Below are 20,611 nucleotides of genomic sequence, written 5' to 3'. Positions count from 1 at the left end.
GATAAGCTAGAAACTTGCACAATGCTAAAAGGACTTGAATTCTTTCTGATTGCCAACAGGGGGTAACTCTGGTTTTGAAAAGAAGGCTGGTTGTATAGAAGTACATCAGAATCAGAAAGGGTTTTATTGCCAAATTTTGAGCAGATTTACAACATTAGAAAATTGCTGCGGTACTTTGTGCGAGATATACGATAAGACAAACACTTAAATAAAAATAAAAAGTGCTAAGCAAAGAAATACATGAGAAAATGACTCTCTCACTCACTTGATCTGTGACCCCACTGAACACTTTCTTGATGGGTTCATGGCCTGTAGTAGTAGTCTGTAGTTTCAAGCCTTACTGAACACAACGTGATGAGATTTTGATCAATTTTGGTCATATTACTTAAAAAAAAGATGACAAAAAAACTGTATTAGAATGATATGATATATGAGTAGTGGATAGGGATCCCCAGTGCAGGCGGTTGATATTTGACATTGATACTGTCAACTTTATTAACCAAATAGAGAATATCACTATATGCTGATGATGTGCTGTTTTATTTTTTGGGATTCTGCTTCATAATGGAACAATGTCCACTTTTATTAAAGTCAGTAAAGTCTGTACATCATCATATCAGTGAATATTAGTGCCAAATACCTAACAGATGCTAAAGTTTTTTAAATTCTCTGGACATTAAAGAGATTTTTCAAAAATAATAACTCTAGCAGCTCTTTCTCTGTGACAGGTCTGTGTGAACACTGAGTGTATACGGCAGAAGATTTTTAGGGTGACAGTTGAAGGGATTGTGTTTCTGTGTCACAACAGCTCAGATGCATTCCCATGATTATATCGCACGTATCCAGCTGTGTGATCATCTGGAGCCGGGTCTCTGGGTCAGCAATCAAGCTGTGATGTCACTGTACAAACACCAATGAAATGGCTCCACTCTCACCTACTAAAAGTCATATAGTTTGTGTGAGCATTTTACTAGTTTGTGGTTTAGTATTTGGAACATTCTGATTCATTGTTAATCATCCAGGTAAGAAAATCAAATCACAAAAAGTTGATTCTGTGGGAGAAATGTGTCATCCAGGTAACTTCTTCAGTCTCGCCCAAACTTATAAACAATACATTTGCAAACATTTAAGTACCATTCACAGAGAGTTGGGGAATCACAGCATCATAAGATGGTCAAAGATGTACTCACAGGAATTGAGAAAGAGTATATCTTTCACCATCCTACAATGCTGTGATTGCATTGTAAAAGTTGTCAGTTTTGCTGACAACAGTGCATCAGCAGAATCTTGATAAGTTGAGTTTCATTTTTGATTAATAGAAACCATAAAGTTAAAAATAAACATCTTCCTGGATTATCTAAAGACATCTAGACTCCTGCTTGAGAATATCAGGATTTCTTTTATTGTCTGAGATTCATTTTATTTTCTGAGTATGCCCTACCAGTGAGTCATCCATCAATTTAATGTGTCTATTCAGGTCCTTGGACCACCTCAGCTGGCTCCCTTTGTTGTCGAGGACTAGCAGTTCTGCTCTGAGTTTCTCCAATATGACCAACCCCCTACCTTCCTCCTCATCTCTCCCAGAGAGGCCAGATACCCTCAATGGATCACCACCTTATCACTAGTTAGTGTAAAATGTAGTAAAACAAAAATAAATACCAAGTAAAATGGGCAAGCAACTTAAAATACATTAAAAGGGCAAACCACAATAACGTGTAATGAATCAAAATTCTAAATACCCCTTAGGTACTTCAGTGCAGGCTGGATCAGTAAAACTAACATCAACTTAGTAACAATATATTTTTTTCAGCAATCAATGAGCTCTAATCAGTGAATACATTTACACAGTTCCAGACTTAAAAAACAAACAAACAAGATAACAAAATAAAGAAACTACAAAATGGAGTAAGCAATGTGTATGTCAGGTTAAAGATCACTAAATAAATAAAGATCTAGTACTTTGCGTCTTCAGTGTTCTCATTTCACATGAATCACAGCGGAAACTCTCTTATTGTGAAATATCAGCTGCTGGTGACCGATAGAAACCCCGCAAAGTGAGCGTTCCATCAATGGACGCTCAGAATGACCGGAAGCGTTGCTACCACAATAAAAGCATCAGTGATTCTTGAGATAAGGGACAATACATGTCCGGCAGATAAAACCCAATTTTGTGGTTAAAAATATGCATACAAGTGTTAACCCAACTGCCTAAAAGACAAACCAAGGCAATGTTTATACAACAAAACTATGATTTTGCATTTTTTATAAATATATATTTATTTTAAATGGTACAATACATTACCAGTACCTTAAAAATCCATTGTCAGAAGCAGGTGTGATAATATTAAAATACAGAAAAAAAATTAAAAGTAATGTAAAATTAAACATCATGGCTCTCGTCACTAAGTATTTAAGTCAATACCTTATATAATATCAAAATATGCAATTGAAAATTTATTTTAAAATATTTTTTAAGTGATTAAAATCGTGTCCAGAGTTTTTTTCAACACTGTCAGATTTTTTTAAAAGTACAAAAAAATCAGGAATTATTGTGGGTAGCTTACACTCTGAGGACCCCTTTACCACTTCCTGTTTGGTACACATGCCATGAGGTCACTGCTGTGATAATTTGTTTGTTTTTATTTCATTTATTGCACACCTTTCTGATAAAACTCTGTGTCACAACCATAGTGCGTCAACACCAAAGTCGATGTAATCCAAGATTTCATTATTTTGTCTTGTAAAAACAGCCTCATTTAGGTAGATTGTAGAGGCCATAAGCAAATGATGAAAAACAAGATGGCTTCTGTCGGAGAAACATGTGTTATGAGAGAAAGTAGGGTATTTTGTCAACACCATCAGATGTCAACACCATCAGGAGTTTTGTCTGACGGCGTTGACCCTTTTTCTAATGGTGTTGACAAATGTCACAAAAGCGTGCTATTCACCATTTATATTAAGTTATTTTTTACTAATATTTCAGTCATATTACTTCTTGTGTATTTTACTGATATTTCTGCTTCACAGATGTGTCAAATATTATCAAATTTGCCTTATCTTGAATCTCATTGTTTATGCATACATTATTAATCCTGTAGGAAAATGTAGTCACATACAGATGTAGAACTTGACATGTGCAAAAACAGAATTGTTATGATGTGTCTTGTGATATTACAAAGGTTGTTAAGGTTTAATTGTCATTTTGAAAGAAATAATATCTTGTTTTCTACTAGTGTGTTACCACCGTCAGCACCTTGTCAACTCCATAATATGGAGTGTTTGTTTATTTTTCTCTTTTGGAGAACCATATAGTTTCCTCCCTCATGATCTTCCAATAAAAATACGTCATTTTCTCAATAAATGTGTAATTTGCATGCTGCTTAATATGACTGTTTCTTATACAGATTAAATACAAACTTCTGAAAATATGTTTGATTGTAACTCTAATAATAAAAAGCCAAAACAATCTTACTTTTAAATGTGGTATAATTACTTTGAAAACATATGTGCATAAACAATAGAATAGAGAAGCTGCTAATAGTCAAAATAGCTGAAACAACTTAATTTAAAATATATATTTTTGCATTTCTTTGTGTCTGACAGTGTTGACAAAAACCTTGCACTTCTCCAGCAAAAACATAAATTATTAAAAAATGTTACACCTGTACCAAAACATGGTGAGACAGCCAAAACTTTGTGTAACAATTATATGTAAATGTTTTTGAAAAATCAAAAAATATATTTTAGAAAATTAAAACCTGTTTTGTCCCTAATCTCAGGAATCACTGGCATATAAAAGCAATATAAAATATAAAAGCGATATAAAAAACGATTTTCTTTTCACACTTTTTAACAGGTTTAACTTTAAATTTTTAAATTTGCATCTGACCTGCACTGACATGCTCACTACCCTCCACCTGAAGTCAACAGCAAAAATCAATAAACCTGTCTATGTAGATGAATTTAAGTAGATTTGCTTTGATTAGATCTGGAGGCAATTACATCAATGACTGCTTTCATGGACTTTTCTGTTGTTTTAGGGTTGCTCAGCTTTGACATTTGTTTGTTTTGTGTTTTTTGTTGTTATCCTGGTTGAATAAATTTTTCATTAATTATTTCCAAAACATAAACAAGTACAAAATCACACACCGGTTTGTAAAACTTCTACCAGTACGGGTGTTGGACTTCCTCACTGGCAGAACTCAGTGGTGTTGGGTGTCATCTCCAACAACGATGAGGCGGCCTACATGGATGAAGTGAAGAATCTGGCATCATGGTGCCAGGACAACCATCTCCAGCTGAACGTTGGCAAGACCAAGGAGCTGGTGGTGGACTTCAGAAGGAGTCAGCACAGAGAGTACAAGCCCATTATCATCAATGGAGCTCCAGTGGAGAGGGTGCAGTCCTTCAAGTATCTCGGTGTCCACATCTCCTCAGACCTGACATGGTCTGCCCACATTCAGGTCCAGACCAAAAAGGCTAGGCAGCGTACCACCTACGACAACTGAGGAAGTTCAGGGTCTCTCCAAAGATCCTCAGGATTTTCTATACAGGTGCTGTGGCGAGCATCCTCACACAGAACATGACATCCTGGTTTGAGAACAGCTGTGTTAAGGACCAAACAGGTCTTCAGAGAGTGATTCGTACAGCAGAGCGATGCTGCAGGATTGATCTCCCCTCGCTTCAGGACACCTACAACAGGAGATGCCGGACTAGAGCAGCGCAGATACTGAAGGACCCGTCCCATCCTGGCAACAAACTGTTCCAACTTCAGCAATCCGGTAGTAGGTTCCGCATCATCTGGGCAAGAACAGAGAGACTCAAGAGGAGCTTCTATCCCCAAGCCCTACCCCCCCTGAGACAGGACTCTCTTCTAGACACTCTAAACCCACCGGCACAATGTACATTTCGAATTCCTTTAATTTTAAATATTGTCTATTTTGTAAAATGTTCAGATTGTCTATTCTTATTTAATTCACTTAATGTACAGAATTCACCTGCTTCCTACATGCTGCTGCTGCACATTCACTTAATGTATATATTATATATAATGTTCTTCCTGCCCCCTTTTGCACAAGTCGAGGAACGTGTCAGGTTTCATTTCACTGTGTGTTATACTTGTATAAATATGCATGTGACGAATAAAGAACCTTGAACCTTGAACATTCTTGTAGTTCATTTCCTCCTTGGCGGTCGGGTTTTATTTTGAAGGTGCTAGGCGGAAGTGTGTTGTGACTATTGAGGCTTTACTCCGGTGAGTTTTGTCCGGCGGCTGCTGCTCTATGAGGAGCAGATGCTGCTGAGTGAAGGCAGAGGAGACAGGGAGTCCCGGACCGAGCAACTGACTGCTAGCCACACAGGTGAGATCACTCCGCTTCTCTCCTCCTGTCCTCCTCTTTCATGTTCTCCCCTCTGCTTCTGCTCTTTAATCCGGTTTAACTGCGGTACAGCGGGAACACAGGACTCGGTTTAAACGCGTCACCTTTTTTTTTCTCAGGGGGAAACGGAAAAGTTCGCTTTAGGTTCTCGGACTTAATAAAAAGCATAGAAGAGGCTCCAAAATACTCAAAAGAACAAAAAGTGAGACAGTAAAGAGGAGGAGGAGATCGGGGTGTAAACCCGGTTTACGTCAAACCTTTAGACTCTTTAAAAAACAGAATAAACTCTTGCTTTTAAAGTGCATTTTAAAGCATTTAGCGGGGGTTATTTGTTTTTTTTAAAGAAAGTTTTAAAGCGAGTATAGAAGCAGAATGTGCAGTTTGTGTTCGTACCGCTGGGGACGCTGCAGCAGCCCGTAGTTGAGGTTTTATGAATCAAACTCCTAAAGCGGCATCGAACTGCAGATCAAAGCTTCTGGCATGTTTTATCTGCCCGGAAATGTTTAAGTCAGTGTGTGTGAAATGTTCATATTTACTCACCTTTTTTTTTTAAAGCCACACAGCCTCCTTCAGAGTACCAGGGGAGTAAAATCCAGACCTGATGAGCTGAAACCAGCAGCAGAATCTGCTTTTAGAAAGTCTCTGAAGACAAGCTCAGTTTTTATGTGTTGTAGATGATGCCAAGTCAGGCTGCATTATTGTCATATTTTCTGTGTGTGTGTGTGTCACGCTGTCTGTTAGAACCCACAGACATTAAATCCTCAGTCTGGGAGTGTTATCACTGATGATTGGATTCTAATCATTTACCTTAATCAATAACTGCATTGATTCGTTCAGACTTTGACGATGACAGTGTGGCATTTTAGAGATGAAATGTGGAGTTGCAGATTTACCTGATCGAGCTTTATCGATAAAGTTTGCTATAGATGAAGCAGCTGTTGTGCCGTAGGCCGTTTCTGACCTTCTGATTTAATCATGGGCACACCACAAGAAACAAGTGTGTGTGTGTGTGTGTGTGTGTATGTTTGTGTGTGTTAGAGGCGGAGCTGCAGCTCATTGATCACTGTGAGTAAAGGTGTTTGTGTCTCCATGTGGTCTCCTTCCTTTTTGCCCAATCACACTGATCAGTCAGGCCAGTGCTGATTAAACTCTCCACTGCTGTTTAAACTACTTTCAGATCAGTGAAAACTTTATTTATAACCACGGGCGGCTCAGACTATTCTCGACTTTGCTCAAAGATTAAGGCAGATTAGTTGTAACTTTCAAAACTAAAGACTACGCCTAGGTAACGCTAAGTCTTATTTCAGAGACGTGCCTGAGGAGCTGCCCCGATGGCAAAGGACGGAAGAAACTTAAACAACACCGCTGATAATTTGCACGGCACAAAAGAAAGAGAAGAAATCGAGCTCAGCAGTTTAGATTAAAGACGTGATCCTAACATACAGGTGATAGGCATGAATGCCTGTAAATAGCAGCGGTGATAGGAGCGGTGCGTTTCAGGTGCAGACCAGGCTCTGACAGCCCTGCTGTGGATGGTCGGTCTAATGAAATGAATGAATTTAGTCATCTATCTGAAGTCTGAGAAGATCAGTTCCAGCTTAAACACTCAGCACTCATCACTTCTTAAGCATGCACTGCAGCTCTCCACATGTGTTTGCTCAGATCAGATTAATCATGCCTGAAAGCTGCAGCTCCCAGTTGACGTCCAGCTGATCCCTGCGGTGATGCAGCAGGTAGATGTCCAGAGAGCGTACATCGATTCCTTTTAGACTCCATCTTTAGTGGCTGCTTTGTGATGAGACAAGACGCAACAAAAAGCTCCCTTTTCAGGCTTGAGTAGGGTCATTCATCTGCTGCGACCGGTTAGCGGTGAGGGGAGGAAGACAGGATAAAGACACACTAGAGCCAGAGGTGAATAATAACTAAAATTCCTTCAAAAGGATCTTCCTCGAAATATAATTCAAATAAAAAAATTAAAAGATGAAGAAAAGTCTTTGTCGGGGTTGCTGGGATACACAGGGATGGATTCTGGGCATTTTTGACTGTAAGGGTTATTACCCATTAAAACAGACTGTGAGAGTCACCTAGACCCTAATTCCTGGTCCCCTTCTTAGGGTCCTGTTCTGTTACCATGTCCTGAATCTCATTAACACCACGAGTAACACCTGAGCTGCCTAAACCCGGCGACAGGACGCATGATGACCTCTCACACCACCCAGACTTTAAACCCGAGACCTGCAGGTTAAAGAGCGACACCTGTGGCTCACTCTCAGGTTATTGTAGCGCACGTGTAAAACCAGCTCGCGTTCTTATTTTCTTATCAAGTTTTACTGTTTCTGCATCCGAGAGTCTGCAGGGTGACGTGAAGTTTGTTATCAGACGGTGAGGGTGGGGCTCGGCGTGGACATCCATAGGCTCTGCAGCTCTCGGTGTCCACACCAGTATATGGGAGGTGAATGATTAAAATCAATACAAAATAAAATACAGAACTAGACAGCATTGCATCTGCGTGTTGCCTTACGTTGTGTGTGTTCTGCTTTTTTGTGAAGAAAACCACCAGTAGCCCACGAGAAGTTCTCAGAAACAGGGGCTGACGTCACATGGGTGAATATTGCTGACGGGAGCTTTAGTTGACATCTCTTATGTATTGAAATGTCTGACCTTAAACACCGCATATCGTATCTAAGTGCGTATTCATGCCGCAGTAAAGGAAGAGATAAAGCTTTTGTTTCAAGCTTTATGGTATAGATTTTTGCGTGCACTTTGAGGCGTTTGCTTACACGCTGGGTTTAAATCACAGGTGCTCAGATTGTTATTAGCGTGCAGGAGTGTTTCGTTTGGTTCAGACTTTCAGACCAATTGCAGTTATGGCAAAAAACCCACAAAGAGAAACAAAATCACTTTGCATGTGTTTGAAGATGCAGAAACGTATTTATTTGCAGCTTCTCGGTATTAGACCTTCCTTAAGTTCTCTACCTTTTCTGCTAATTAGTGTGTGGGAGGCTGTTTGCAGATCCAGACCTGAAAAAAAGTCAAAATACGAGGAAGGGATCAAGTTTTTACTGAATGATGGTTTGATGTTATACAAAGTGGGATAAAGTAAAGTAAAGTAACGCCTACAGGCAGGCAACAAGATGGATGCGCTCTCTGTTTAATAAAGTCATAATAGAAGGCAGTAGTCATCACGGTTCAAAGCGAGACCCAGCCCATGTAAATGATGATGGCAGGGTGGAGGTATGCGAGGTGAAGTTGTTTTTGTGCCTTTGCGTGATTACAAACTCAAGCTAAAGCGAACCTGAGTGCATGAAACCAAAACGTGAACCTTAGTTTGGAGTTTGTGGTGTGAGAGACCCTCAGGTGTGTATTTTTAAATCCTGAACGTTGGATTCATAGCCAGAAGTGACCAAATCTGGATGAGAGGGTGGAGTAAACCCGGGAGGAAAACAAGAGAGCTGAGAGGGTAAAAAAGGAGATTTTCTTAGATTCACCTACACTATAAATAATTCTGAAGAGATGAAATCCTGACTCCAGAAGGATACCTGGATCTGAAACGGGTTGTGATGTTCTCCTGAGATCATCCAGGAGACGCCCACAGTTCTGATTTCAGTTCGATGTGTTTGTAAAGATGTGACGGCAGATGTGCAGTTTGCTCCAAAGGTTCCTGGGTCAGGATTCAAATCACCTAAAAAAAAAATACACATGTCAGGTCTCTGATTAAAATCCTCAGATAATTTAAAAATGTTTGATAAGATTTTAATTCGTGTTTTATTTGTGAAATATTTCCTGTTTTATTTCCAAATGCTCTCGCTAAGAATGAAGAGGGAACCCTGTGAGGATGACTCTGATGGGAAACACTGGGACAGTTGCTGACTGTGTTTCAGCTGATAACTTGGACTGAGATCAGCAGCTTCAGTATCTGATGTGACCTTTGACCCCTGCACCTTTGAGCTCAGTGTTGTGTGTGCTTTAACGCAGAGCGAGCGGCAGCTGACGATCATTCAGGCGGAGCAGCGACGGCGGCAGCAGGAATGTCTGTCACTACACAGCTGCGTCTGCTGCTGTGGAAGAACTTCACCTACAGACGACGACAGACGGTCAGTCACACACACACACGCACACACACACATCAGGGCTTAGCCTGTCAACCTTTACATCACTTTTCATTCATCAGGGTGTCATTTGGTCCATAAAAAGTCTTTTTAAAGGTTTTTTTTTTCAGTTTCTGCATTATTCAGTCAATCACTTGGTCCATAAATAACCTTTGAGGACCTTTAGACCCTTAAAATCTTAAATGTTGGACTGAACGAAAAATATTGCTAGACAAAACAGTCGATTAGGCTGCTTTTATGAGCCTTTACCTTCCTGTCCTTAAAGAAACTGCACCTTCTTCTGCTCTGACATGTTGGATTTATTAATCAGTCATGCGGTTCCTGAAACAGCCGATATCTTTAGCTGAAGGAAAAAGCGTTTGTGGGATTTTTACAGATGGTTACAGAAGAAAAGTCTAAAAGCGTGGAATAAATGCCATGTTGTTTGAATATGTTATCAGTGTGTGCCTGTCCTTGGAGAAAGAACTACTTGTATAGCAATTTAGATTAAATGTTATTTAGCTGATCAGATTCTGGATAAATCAATCGCTTGATTGTTTGATAACATGTGTGATAACAGAAACATTTTTTTAATGATGCTCTTCTGCAAAGCATCATGTGAGGAGCTGGAAATAAAAAAAATACTTTTATTTTCTACATTTTTATGTTTGCAAACTGAGATGAAGCTGACTTTAACTGGTTCAGTTTGTGTTACCTGGATAGATCCTCCTGTTTGACTTGTTTTATGTTTGACCACAGAAACAAAGCGGTCAGTGTGATGGGGGTTTAAGGTCACCTCTCTGGAGTTATGTGGGGTTTTTTGTTTTTTGGGGGGGGATTTTCACTCGACCCTGATCAGTAACCTGGTTTGGGCTCCGTGCTCTGCTGCTGATCGATCAGTGACTTTTCATTAATTATGAATAACTTCTGATAATAAACACATGAAGCTTAAAAGGAGCCAATCAGGAGGCTTTTAGACCGCATGCACGCACTCTTTTTGTGTTTCTCTAATGGTTTCCTGTTTCTAGCTGGATTACGTGTTAAAGTGTGTGTCTGTGTGTGTTTCAGCTCCAGCTCCTGGCGGAGATCGTCTGGCCCCTCTTCATCTTCTTCATCCTCATCTCTGTGCGGCTGAACTACCCTCCCTACGAGCAGCATGAGTGTGAGTTGAAAACCTTTATTTAAACGCTAATCAAACGGCGCTCTGGTTCAGAGCCTGAGCCGATCGATCCGTCGAGGCAACGGCTGCCCCAGTTTCACAAAGTTTCAAGTGATGAAGAGTGATGTCAGAGAGCATCCTCATCCAATCAGCCTGCAGCATCGTGTCTGTTTGATCTGGGAGACAAATCTTGATGTGACGCGAAGTTTATGCTTGTCATGGTTGACCCAGCACACGGAGCTTCGGGCTAAAAATGATGATGTCGTAAACATGGTGGTGACAACATCAGGCGGTGTTTGACGTATGTTGGACGTCATCTACGTTGACTTCGTTTTTCAGCTACGAAAGTGATTTTCTTTGCATAAAAAATGAGCACAGCTTCTGCTAGAAACACTCTCAAACCAAAACAGAACTGGACCAGCACCAGTCAGGTGGTGCCAGTACGCGCTGGAGGTGAGAGACATGAACACAAAGGTTCAAATGTAGAACGTTCCTGCTTTGACGTGCACCACCATTATATAAATCACACAATATAATATATAAGTGTAGCGGGGGTTGGGTTGTGCTGATTTTTATCAATGAATGCACGTTTCTGTTTCATTAATGGGAACATTAATGTGCAGATAAGTCACACACAGACTTGTGTGTTCTTGCCCAAAGCTCTGCCCTCTTTGAAATGAATGATGAAAAACCCCAGAGCCAGGGTGATGTTCAGCTGACTCCTGTTGACTATTATCTGAATTAAAGCTAAATCTATATCCTTTTTTAAAAAATGTATATTTTAAAAACAAAGTTACAGGTGTGTTTCTGACCCCAGCATCATCATGGAGGGGGGGATAGAGCTACCTTAATTTGTGCACTCTGATCCCGTCTCCTCCCCCAGCGTGGCAGTGAGAGTGTCAGTTATTGGTGGTCACACAAGAGGCGATCAGGCTGAAGGCACATACATTCCAGCCTAGTCCAGCTGGAGTCCTGTTTTCAGGTGTTCCTGGAGGGTCCAGGGGCGGCCAGATGAGTGCTGGAATATCTTATGCTGGTTATCATCTCTCTTCAGACCCTTGCACCTTTAGGAACATCTGATATCAGTTTCACACTGATTGATTTGTCATTACCCGAGGTTATTGATTGACAGTGGTTCTGGAAGCAGGAGGAAGTGCAGTATTGCTTACTGCTGCAGGATTTCAAATTAAAGCTCCATGTGCTAAATGAATCTCCCCGTGTTGTTTATCACGAGGAGCTTGTTTTTTATTGCTCTTTATCGCTCATTATCAGACGTCGTGAAGGTCACAGTAATCCATCAACAATCTAAAAGTTCTGATAGGAGTGCTAAACTGCACGAAAGGGTTAAACCTCACTTCAGCGTCTTCTTTTTCCGTCTCAGCGCAGACCTCGATGTTGCATAAATAAATCAGCTGTTTGAAACCAGATGTTTTGAACATCTTGCCAAGCCTGAAAGGAAATATGACGAAGGACATGGAGAAGTTGGAGAGAAGACGCTGACTCAGACAGGAAGTTATGGTGATCTCACAGAGAGAGAAAGCAGGAAAACATTTTCCAGGTTACTTCCACATGGAAAGGATCTCAAGTTTGAATCAAAGGTGTTCGAAGCTGGAGTGAACTGCAGATGGAAATTGGTCTTTTTTAAGTTTTCTGTTATGTGTAGATTCAACACCGGTTCATCTCTTGAGTTTGGTGAATTTTTATGTTTGAGTGATTCATTTGTTAACGCTAAGTGGTTAAAAATGGTCAGGTATAAGAACTGGACTGAAAATGAGTGAAAAAGCAGCAAATGTCCAGAGAAAAACTGGATTTTGCTCCTTGAAAGCAAAATATGAAGACGTGAAGCGGTGACTCAGTAGCCAATGTCCACTTTAAACCTATAGCGAATGGTTGTGTGATGTGAGGCCTTTTCGCCCGGCGAGCGCTGTGAAAATGAAGAAAAACTGAACATCTGCTGGGAACTCCATTTATTAGTCACATGTCAGCAACTTAATTATGTTTCCACCCATCTGTTTGTTCATTTACTTTGAGCATTGACTGACACGTCCGCTCAGCGAAAGCTGACGTCACCCGACCAACAGTCCAGACCTCAAAAACAGACTTCACGATTGATCAGTTCACGTTCTTCCCATCAACTGATCGGTAAACTCTTCCGCAGCTGCAGACGATATTGTGCAGCCAACAGTCATATTTTAACCCGAATGAACCCTGTGAGATATAAAGTCACGATCTGGGACGACCCCAACTTCCTGTCGTGTGTTTTCATGCCGAGACTTTGAAGGGGAAAAAAAAGTAATTTTTCTCATTTTTTGAGCAGTTCAATTGAAAAACAAAGGAAGAACAGCCTAAAATTGCTTAAGAGAAATTAGTGGTATCAGTGGAAATATACCAGTGTTTTTTCACACTGCTGTCCTTAGAGACCTATTGTTATTCCACCCCCGTGAAATCTTTACCGTAAAGGCATTCAAGCAACTTGTCCTGATCAAGAAATGCTTTTAAGTGTTAACTTTTTACTATTAAATCTGGCATCACTGCACCGGGAATATCTGTGATTTTACTGGGAATTTGTCACAGTTAATAACAGCAATTTGCTGTAATTGACTCTTCAGCCGTCTTTTCATCTCGCTCTGTTGAAGCTCAGGTAATTCCTCCTTAAAACGACGCAGTTAAACTTTTAAAGTGTAACACATGTCGGCATAAACCGACTCAAATAGGGTGTAAAATGCCAAAGTTTAAAATGACTGAGGGGATCTTGAGATAATCCGGTGTCAGCGGCTGAAAATGAAGAATCAGAAGCTTCAGGCTATACTTTTTTACTGGATGAATGAAACCTGCCTGACAGGAAACAAAAGGAAATGCTTTCATTCCTCACCGATTATCTCAGAGGAGGAGCGCCTCTCTGCCTCACTCGGGCCAAACGTCAACATCAGGAGATGAAGACGGAGCAGGAAGCTGCTCATCTTCCTCTTTCCCCGTGAAAGCAGAAGCTCTGGGCACTTGAAGTACTTTCACTTCTCGTGCTGTATGAGAATAGTTGTGCAGTGATTCACGCAGCATGTGAGCTGCAGGGACGTGTTGAAACTCGCCACGCTGGATCAGAGACGAGCTGGAGCCCGCTCGATCCTTTAATATCCAGTTTTACACACCAGCATAGCTTTGAACATGTTCATGGAGACGAATTTATAATGGTTAATCCCTCTGTGTGGGCTCTTTGGGTCAACACCGCGTGCTAAACGTGCAGTACAAATTAATGTGACTTGACGTGACACGACAGCTCCGCTGCACACAGTTCATCATTTGCTCTGTGGAAACTTTTCTGTTTGTTTTTGTGGCAGATATTCAGAGCTGCTGAGCTGCTTTCAGCTGTAGATCCCACTTTTCTTTCAGGCGATTGTCCACCATGCCGGCCATCATCAGAAGTATAATGGATGTGATTGAGTCAACAGGATAAAATTACTTTTTAAGATTAATTTCTAAAGAGAATGTGGCTGTTGACATCACCTTTAACGAGTCTGAATCAGTCATGTGAGGGCAGTCTCCTTCATCTGTGGCTTCTTTTTAAGGTTTTTCCACATTATTCACTTCAGTTGACTCTGTTTACAGCATCTAAAAAAAGTTTAGATGGTGTTTAAAATTTAAAGAGTAAAACCAAAGTGTGGATGTTTCATCGTAAAGCAACTCGTCAAGTGTCTTTTTAAAAATATCAGCTCTTTCTCAAATTCAGTTGTTAACACGCTTGAGTGAAGTTGTTACGGGTGAGGTGCATCACATCTGTACGCCAACGTGTTACTCCAAAACCTCTGACCTTTCAGGGGTGTACTTGAATGCATCGCCAAGTCTCACAGGTGATTTAAGAGTTAAGGCGTTGTTGAAAAACTCACCTGCTGCACAGTGACCAGATAAAGAAGCGCTTTGGGAAGAAAATACTTCAACTGTGCTCCTGAGCAAATAAGATAGATAAGATACCTTTATTAGTCCCACGAGTGGGAAATTTCATGTTAAGGCTGCCGACCTATTGCACGCAATAGCGGCGCCGTCTTACCCCCCGACCATACATACATTACACAAAAACATCACATGGGGAAGACAGGTCAGAGAGGTATAACAATAGAAAATGCACCACATGAGGAAAGATAAGGAGAAAAAAATAACTCCCCCCAGACTGAGCTCCAACAGGGAGATCAGTTTTAGAACAGAAAAAAACACCTCTGCACATAAGAGCACATGAAAAAACTCTTAATACACCAAAGAAACACATGACAAGCAACAGGGGTGGGTAAAGGGTGAGAGACAGCCAGTGTAGACAGTACATCCGGCCTGCAGCATAAGTGCTGGTCTCCTTGATCCACCATCGGCATCGGAAGGGAATAAGCGTCGAAGGCGTTTGGAGGGGGGATGAGTGTACATCTGCATGTGTGTGTATATATATATGTGTGTGTGTGTGTATGTCCAAATGAGTTTATTTTACCAACTTCCAGCAAACTCTGAACACCTCAGGGGCCATGATAAGTGAAATTACTAAATAAAGCAGCCAGCTGACTGAGGTGTAACCACGCTGGAATATAACTGCAAAGAAAACAACGTGATGATGTGGATGGTGTGACGCAGTTATCACAGCAGAGTCAGGCCACAGCGCGTAGATCCACATGTTTGAGTTGGCAGCACGAAACAGAAGTTCTGTTTCATAATAAGGCACAGACAAGAGAGTCTCCACCTGCTGCTGGGACAGGTGGAGGACTGAAGGATATCCCTTTAGTCTGTCTGTGCCTAGACTAGCGCCATCTTTAGAGTATAACTATTTTCATTACAGTGTGTAAAAGGCTGTTTATGGCTATGATTCAGACGTCACTGATAGCGAGCTAGCGTAGGTTACCAACCATAACACCCACATAACCTCAGCTTTCTTTCTTCCTCTAATTTTTTCTTTTTCAGCCCCAGTGGGAAAAATCTTAATCTGACCTGTCTATGTGTATGAACATGACTTCTCTGTCACGGGCAGCAGACATGATGAAACCAGTAGTGATAAGTTTATTAAAATATTTGCCTAAACCTGCATGTTTATGTTTACCTGCCTGTTTTTGAGGATTGTTGGCAGACCGCTGCATATGGACCTGCTTACGATGTAAATCTGAACCTGACAAACACCAGGAGGGAGGTCCGAGCGGGTGGAGCTTTTGCTCGAGCTATTAATTGATTAAGCAGCACACAGTTCATCATTTGTTCTGTGGCACTTGTGGCTGAAGAGTTGGGAGTTTGCCTTGTAATTGAAAGGTTGCCAGTTCGAGCCCTGGCTTGGACAGTCTCGGTCGTTGTGTCTTTGGGCAAGACACTTCACACTGGTGGTGGTCAGAGGGCCCGGTGGTGCCAGTGTCCGGCAGTCTCGCCTCTGTCAGTGCGCCCCAATGTAGCTTGCCATCACCAGTGTGTGAATGGGTGGATGATTGGATGTGTAAAGCGTTTTGGGGTTCTTAGGGACTAGTAAAGCGCTATACAAATACAGGCCATTTATTAACATGTTTTATGAGCATTATCAGTTAACAGATTTAAGCTGCAGTGTGTGTTTTACACCCAGTTTAACAAGTCAAGCTCTGGTGTTTTGGTCTGGAGCCTGTGGGAGTTTTTCACTCCTGAGCTCATCCTGAAGCTGTTGTTCCACCTGTGTGGCCCTCACTCTGCTGTCGAGTGAAGTGAATCTGCGCCTCTCGTTTATCTTATCTGTGTTTTGATTAAAAAGAGGCCAGTTGGCAGTCTTAAAGGTTCCCTGATATCAGCGCCTTCTCTGCGCGTACAGCTGACACGGTGAAGCTAAATGAGAGAAAGGGGTAAAGGTCTTTGCTCTCAAAGTAAACCCGCTCGTGCCTCTGCCCTCGGCTTCAACCTGCAGCGGGTGCCGCTGATGCTCGACTGCGGGCGACAATAAACCAATTGCAGCTTATCTGACACCTCTGAGTCCAGGTGAACGTGGGAACACTTTGTTCCATCAGACCAGAAAGATAAAGAACATCTTTCAGATTAAATCTGACCGCAGCACACAGGCAAAACCACATCTATGGCTTTAAAACCTGCATATCTTACATTGGAAAACACAGGGGCTTTATTCTCTTCATGTTACAGTGCAGAGGTGAGTTGGAGGGCGCCTAAAAATGTGCACTATATCTCCCGTGAGCCTGTTTGGAGCTGGTCACAGCTTTCCTGTCACTTTTACTGCAAGATCTTCCGACTTTCTTGTGACTTCCTGTTTTCATTTCCTGTCTGCAGGTCATTTTCCAAACAAGGCGATGCCATCAGCCGGCACGCTGCCCTGGCTTCAGGGAATCCTCTGCAATGCCAACAACCCCTGCTTCAGACATCCGACACCGGGCGAGTCTCCGGGCATCGTCGGCAACTTCAACGACTCAATGTGAGTGGCCAAAAAAGAGGCTTTTATTCTGAAAACTTCTCATCTTTATTAAACTGCTAAAGCGTGCTTGTGGTTTCATCTTTTACTAATCAGCAGACATTTTTAAGTAAAATGAATTTTATTCTGATAGTACCTCACATTCTTTCATTTCTTGTTATTTACATTTACATATAGAGTGAAATCTCAGCTCAGTTCTTACATAAATGCCATCTGTAGAGCTGAAACAGGCTGTCAGTGACTTTATTTCTGAATCTTTATTGATACACTTTAACTTTCCTCCTCTCACACATTAACAGACAAAACTGAATTCAGCTGCTTTTACCTCTAACCAACACCGGGAGGTCATCTGCTCTCAGTGTTTGTGTATAAGCTGACGCTTCAGCTGTTTTCATGGCCTAAACCCAAATTCAGTAAGGGTTCATCATGACTGATTACATCACACACATCAGCTGATTTTGTGGTCGCTTTTTTCGCTATTAGTTTACACTCGGGAGCTGCTCGTTAAGCGGTACTGGAACAGTGACCTTCAAAGTAAAAGCTGCGGCCTTTTGAAATGTGTTGGTTTCAGCAATAAGGAGTCGCTTTTACTTTGAAGGCGAACATTGTTTTTTTTCTGGTTTGTGTCGTATGTTTTTGACTTTCACCACCACTCTGTGGTTAGTGGGCGAGCGTTTGCAGACTAACCGGCATCTTTCATCCAACCTGTGGTGTACCGTGGGAATCTGCTGGTGACCAGATCGATCATAAAGAGGTTTCTGGTGCAACATCTTCTTTGTGAGCCAATATCACCCACAGGTCGCTGGAGGTTCGCTGGTCTCTAGGCCTGTGTGACTGAGGCCTCAAATCTTTAATCTTATTGGTTGCTTATCAAATTCCTGCTACTTTTTCATTCTCCTAAGGAGCCAGAAGCTCAATAACTCTCAGATGTTGTGACACATAAACATCAACTACTTTTAAGACTTAAAACTACGATATAAATTACTTATCTGAGCTTTTTCACTTTAATACTTCATGTTTCTTTACTTGTTTTAAAGTGACACTTAAACTTCCTGTAGAGTTTAATTTTGAACCTTTTTCCACTGTTTCACTTCACATATTTTAAATGGCACCATCTGCTGACACCTTCCTCCCTTTTCTGTCTGCAGACAGTCAGTGTAAGAAGGTTAGCTTTTGAACCTGTGGACTGAAGTAGTATCCTTAGATATCTACTATTTTTTTATCTAGAACTTACTTTTGGCTGATCCCTTATTCAGAAGGTGGTCACTTCAGCAGCAGACTGGATCTGTGATCAAACCGGGGGATCTTTTGCTTGTTAGGCGAATGTAAACCTTAAACTCTGGAGTTTAGTTAGTCACTGCTTCCATACAAACTAACACTTTAACTGTTTTGAGTGTCAACAGAAATGTGTCATTTTAACCTGTTTGTTGTTTTCACTGTAAGCTGGCATGTGCCGGGTCTTTCCCTCTGTGTTTGTATGCATGCTAAGAGCTCCTTTGTCGCTCACGTTTGATGTTTTACTTTTATTTTGCAGAATTTCTCGCCTTTTCTCGGACGCCAAGAAGATCCTCCTGTACAGTCAGAATGATAAAAACCTCGAGGGCTTCAAGGAGCTGGCTCAAGCCCTGCAGGTGCTGCAGTCCAGCCGCTCAGGTATGACATGCGAAACGCAACCCTCACTGTGTGGGGATGAGCTCAGATCAGGGTTAGCGATGCAGTTTGACTTTGTTTGATTTCGCTAATCTGAGCATCAGTGTGGGTTGGAGTGATAGCAGACATATCAGCCTTACGGCTGATATGCACGTCATCACAAAATAAGAAATACACTGTAGATAAAAACTCAAAGCGTGTTTAAATGGTGAAAGTTCCAGCTATGAGGTGTATTTATACACATGTTCTTGTTTTAATCTTAACAACCTGCACACGGCAACAAAGATTTTAAAAAAAGGAGCTTTTGGATAAGAAAAGTAAAATCTTAATGTGTCAACATGACTATAGTAATAATATTCATTATTATTATTTTAAAACTGTATAACAGAACAAATGCAGAATTTAAAAGAAGTAGAACATTTTCTTTTAACATCCAGCCAGTGCCTAAATGTGAAGGTTTTATCGCCATTCCTTTAACAGAGGAACCTAAAGGCCAAAATGCATGCACTTATTTTGAAAAGTAATGTTGTAAAAAAACCAGCAGAACCCTAAAACTGGTCACCTGGGCCCTGATTGGTGTTAAGAAGTTAAACTGACTGAGACTTCGGGTCAGATGAGAGCCTCGGAAACCAGCCACATAACACCCATCTTCCATATTTCTGTGAGAACAGTTCCTCGTGCAAAACATGGAAGCTGGAGGCAAAGGTTTAAACATTTCTTGTGCTGATTTTATGGCAGCTATAGGACTTGGTCTTTTCAGACTTTTAAGACGCACCTGATGAATTCCTTAACCCCAGGTTACCATGTTAGAGGAGAAGATGGACTGAAGTTCTCACCTAATGCTGGCTACATTGGTTAGCAAGCTTCACCTATAGACTGTACAGTAGGACACAAACAGTTAACAGACAACTTGGACGCCGTATTCATACAATTAAGCTAACAGCAGCCATAATATTGGTCGGATAATTGTCTAAAAATTAAAAAACTGCTGGAGCCTCGAGTGGACGTTAGAGGAACTACAGCTTTTGAAACTGGAGCCTTAGCTTTTATTTTTTAGCCCCAGAGGTTAATGTTTGGAGAGAATGCCTTGACTAATCCTACAGTTTAATTCATAAACCTGTGAGTCATGACTGTGGGCAGGCTCTTTTTTGAATGCCACCTTCGTCAATAAATCATCTCTGAGATCAGCTCGCTGAAGGAACCTAACAGCTAGCGAGTCTTTGCAGAGCCTCTCAAAGGTCAGCAGGTTTTTAGGCGTCCTCTCTCTGCCGCAGGAGTTTTCAGGCTCGCTGAACAAAAAGAATTTCTCTCTTTTGTGCGTTAATTTGCAGCTTTGACTCTCTGTGGGGGGCGTTTGTTTTCCCTACCTGCACCGACCTGCCGGCTCTCTTGCTTCTCCTCCCTGTTGATTGAGCATCAGCACGTTTCTGCTCTTTATTCCCTCTAATCTGTTAATAAATGAAGCAGTTTTATTGGTCAGGTGGAGCGATGGTGTGATGAGGGGGCGGCATGACACGCCGCAGCAGGTTTACCTGCTTACCTTCCAGGTGAGCTCACCTGGTTAGAGGGCAGCAACCAGGATTCAGCAGTTCTCAGGAAACTTCATAGCCCGAGGCCTTAGAAACAGATTTGCGAAAATGCAAATGTTTCTCTGCAGCAAGCGACCTTTAACGGTTTATTCAGCACCAATAAAACAGATTTTCATCTGACAGACAATTTTCATGTCAGTTTTAAATCTAAAGCAAGCATAGAAAGCTAATCAGTTAATTATCAAGCTTCAAATGAGCCAAGACCTCCAACTTTCACATCGAGGCGTTAAGACCAAAGACCGCACACTGAAACACACTGAAAGTTTTTCCTTTGTTTGTTTGTTTGTTTCTGGTGGTTTTTATAGTTTGTTTTGTCACTTTGTGTTGTTTTTGTTTGTCTGTGTTTGTGT

General features: G+C 41.3%; 1 protein-coding gene across 1 annotated transcript in view; it reads left to right on the top strand.

Annotated features, from left to right (window-relative positions):
• Positions 1-5,278: 5,278 nt before the first annotated feature.
• Positions 5,279-20,611, top strand: part of abca1b (ATP binding cassette subfamily A member 1b) — a 41,903-nt gene continuing 26,570 nt past the window's right edge. Inside the window, exons 1-5 of the mRNA XM_087846951.1 lie at positions 5,279-5,360; positions 9,354-9,472; positions 10,535-10,628; positions 16,884-17,025; positions 18,557-18,675. Of these exons, the coding sequence (XP_087703077.1) occupies positions 5,294-5,360; positions 9,354-9,472; positions 10,535-10,628; positions 16,884-17,025; positions 18,557-18,675 (541 nt within the window). The 5' untranslated portion in view covers positions 5,279-5,293. The remainder of the gene's footprint in view (positions 5,361-9,353; positions 9,473-10,534; positions 10,629-16,883; positions 17,026-18,556; positions 18,676-20,611) is intronic.

This window comes from Neolamprologus brichardi, chromosome 2 (genome assembly GCF_056152115.1).
Source record: "Neolamprologus brichardi isolate AB-2024 chromosome 2, ASM5615211v1, whole genome shotgun sequence".
Taxonomy (NCBI): Eukaryota; Metazoa; Chordata; class Actinopteri; order Cichliformes; family Cichlidae; genus Neolamprologus; species Neolamprologus brichardi.
Note: the sequence above shows the minus strand (reverse complement) of the source record. Positions and strands in the feature narration are given on the sequence as shown.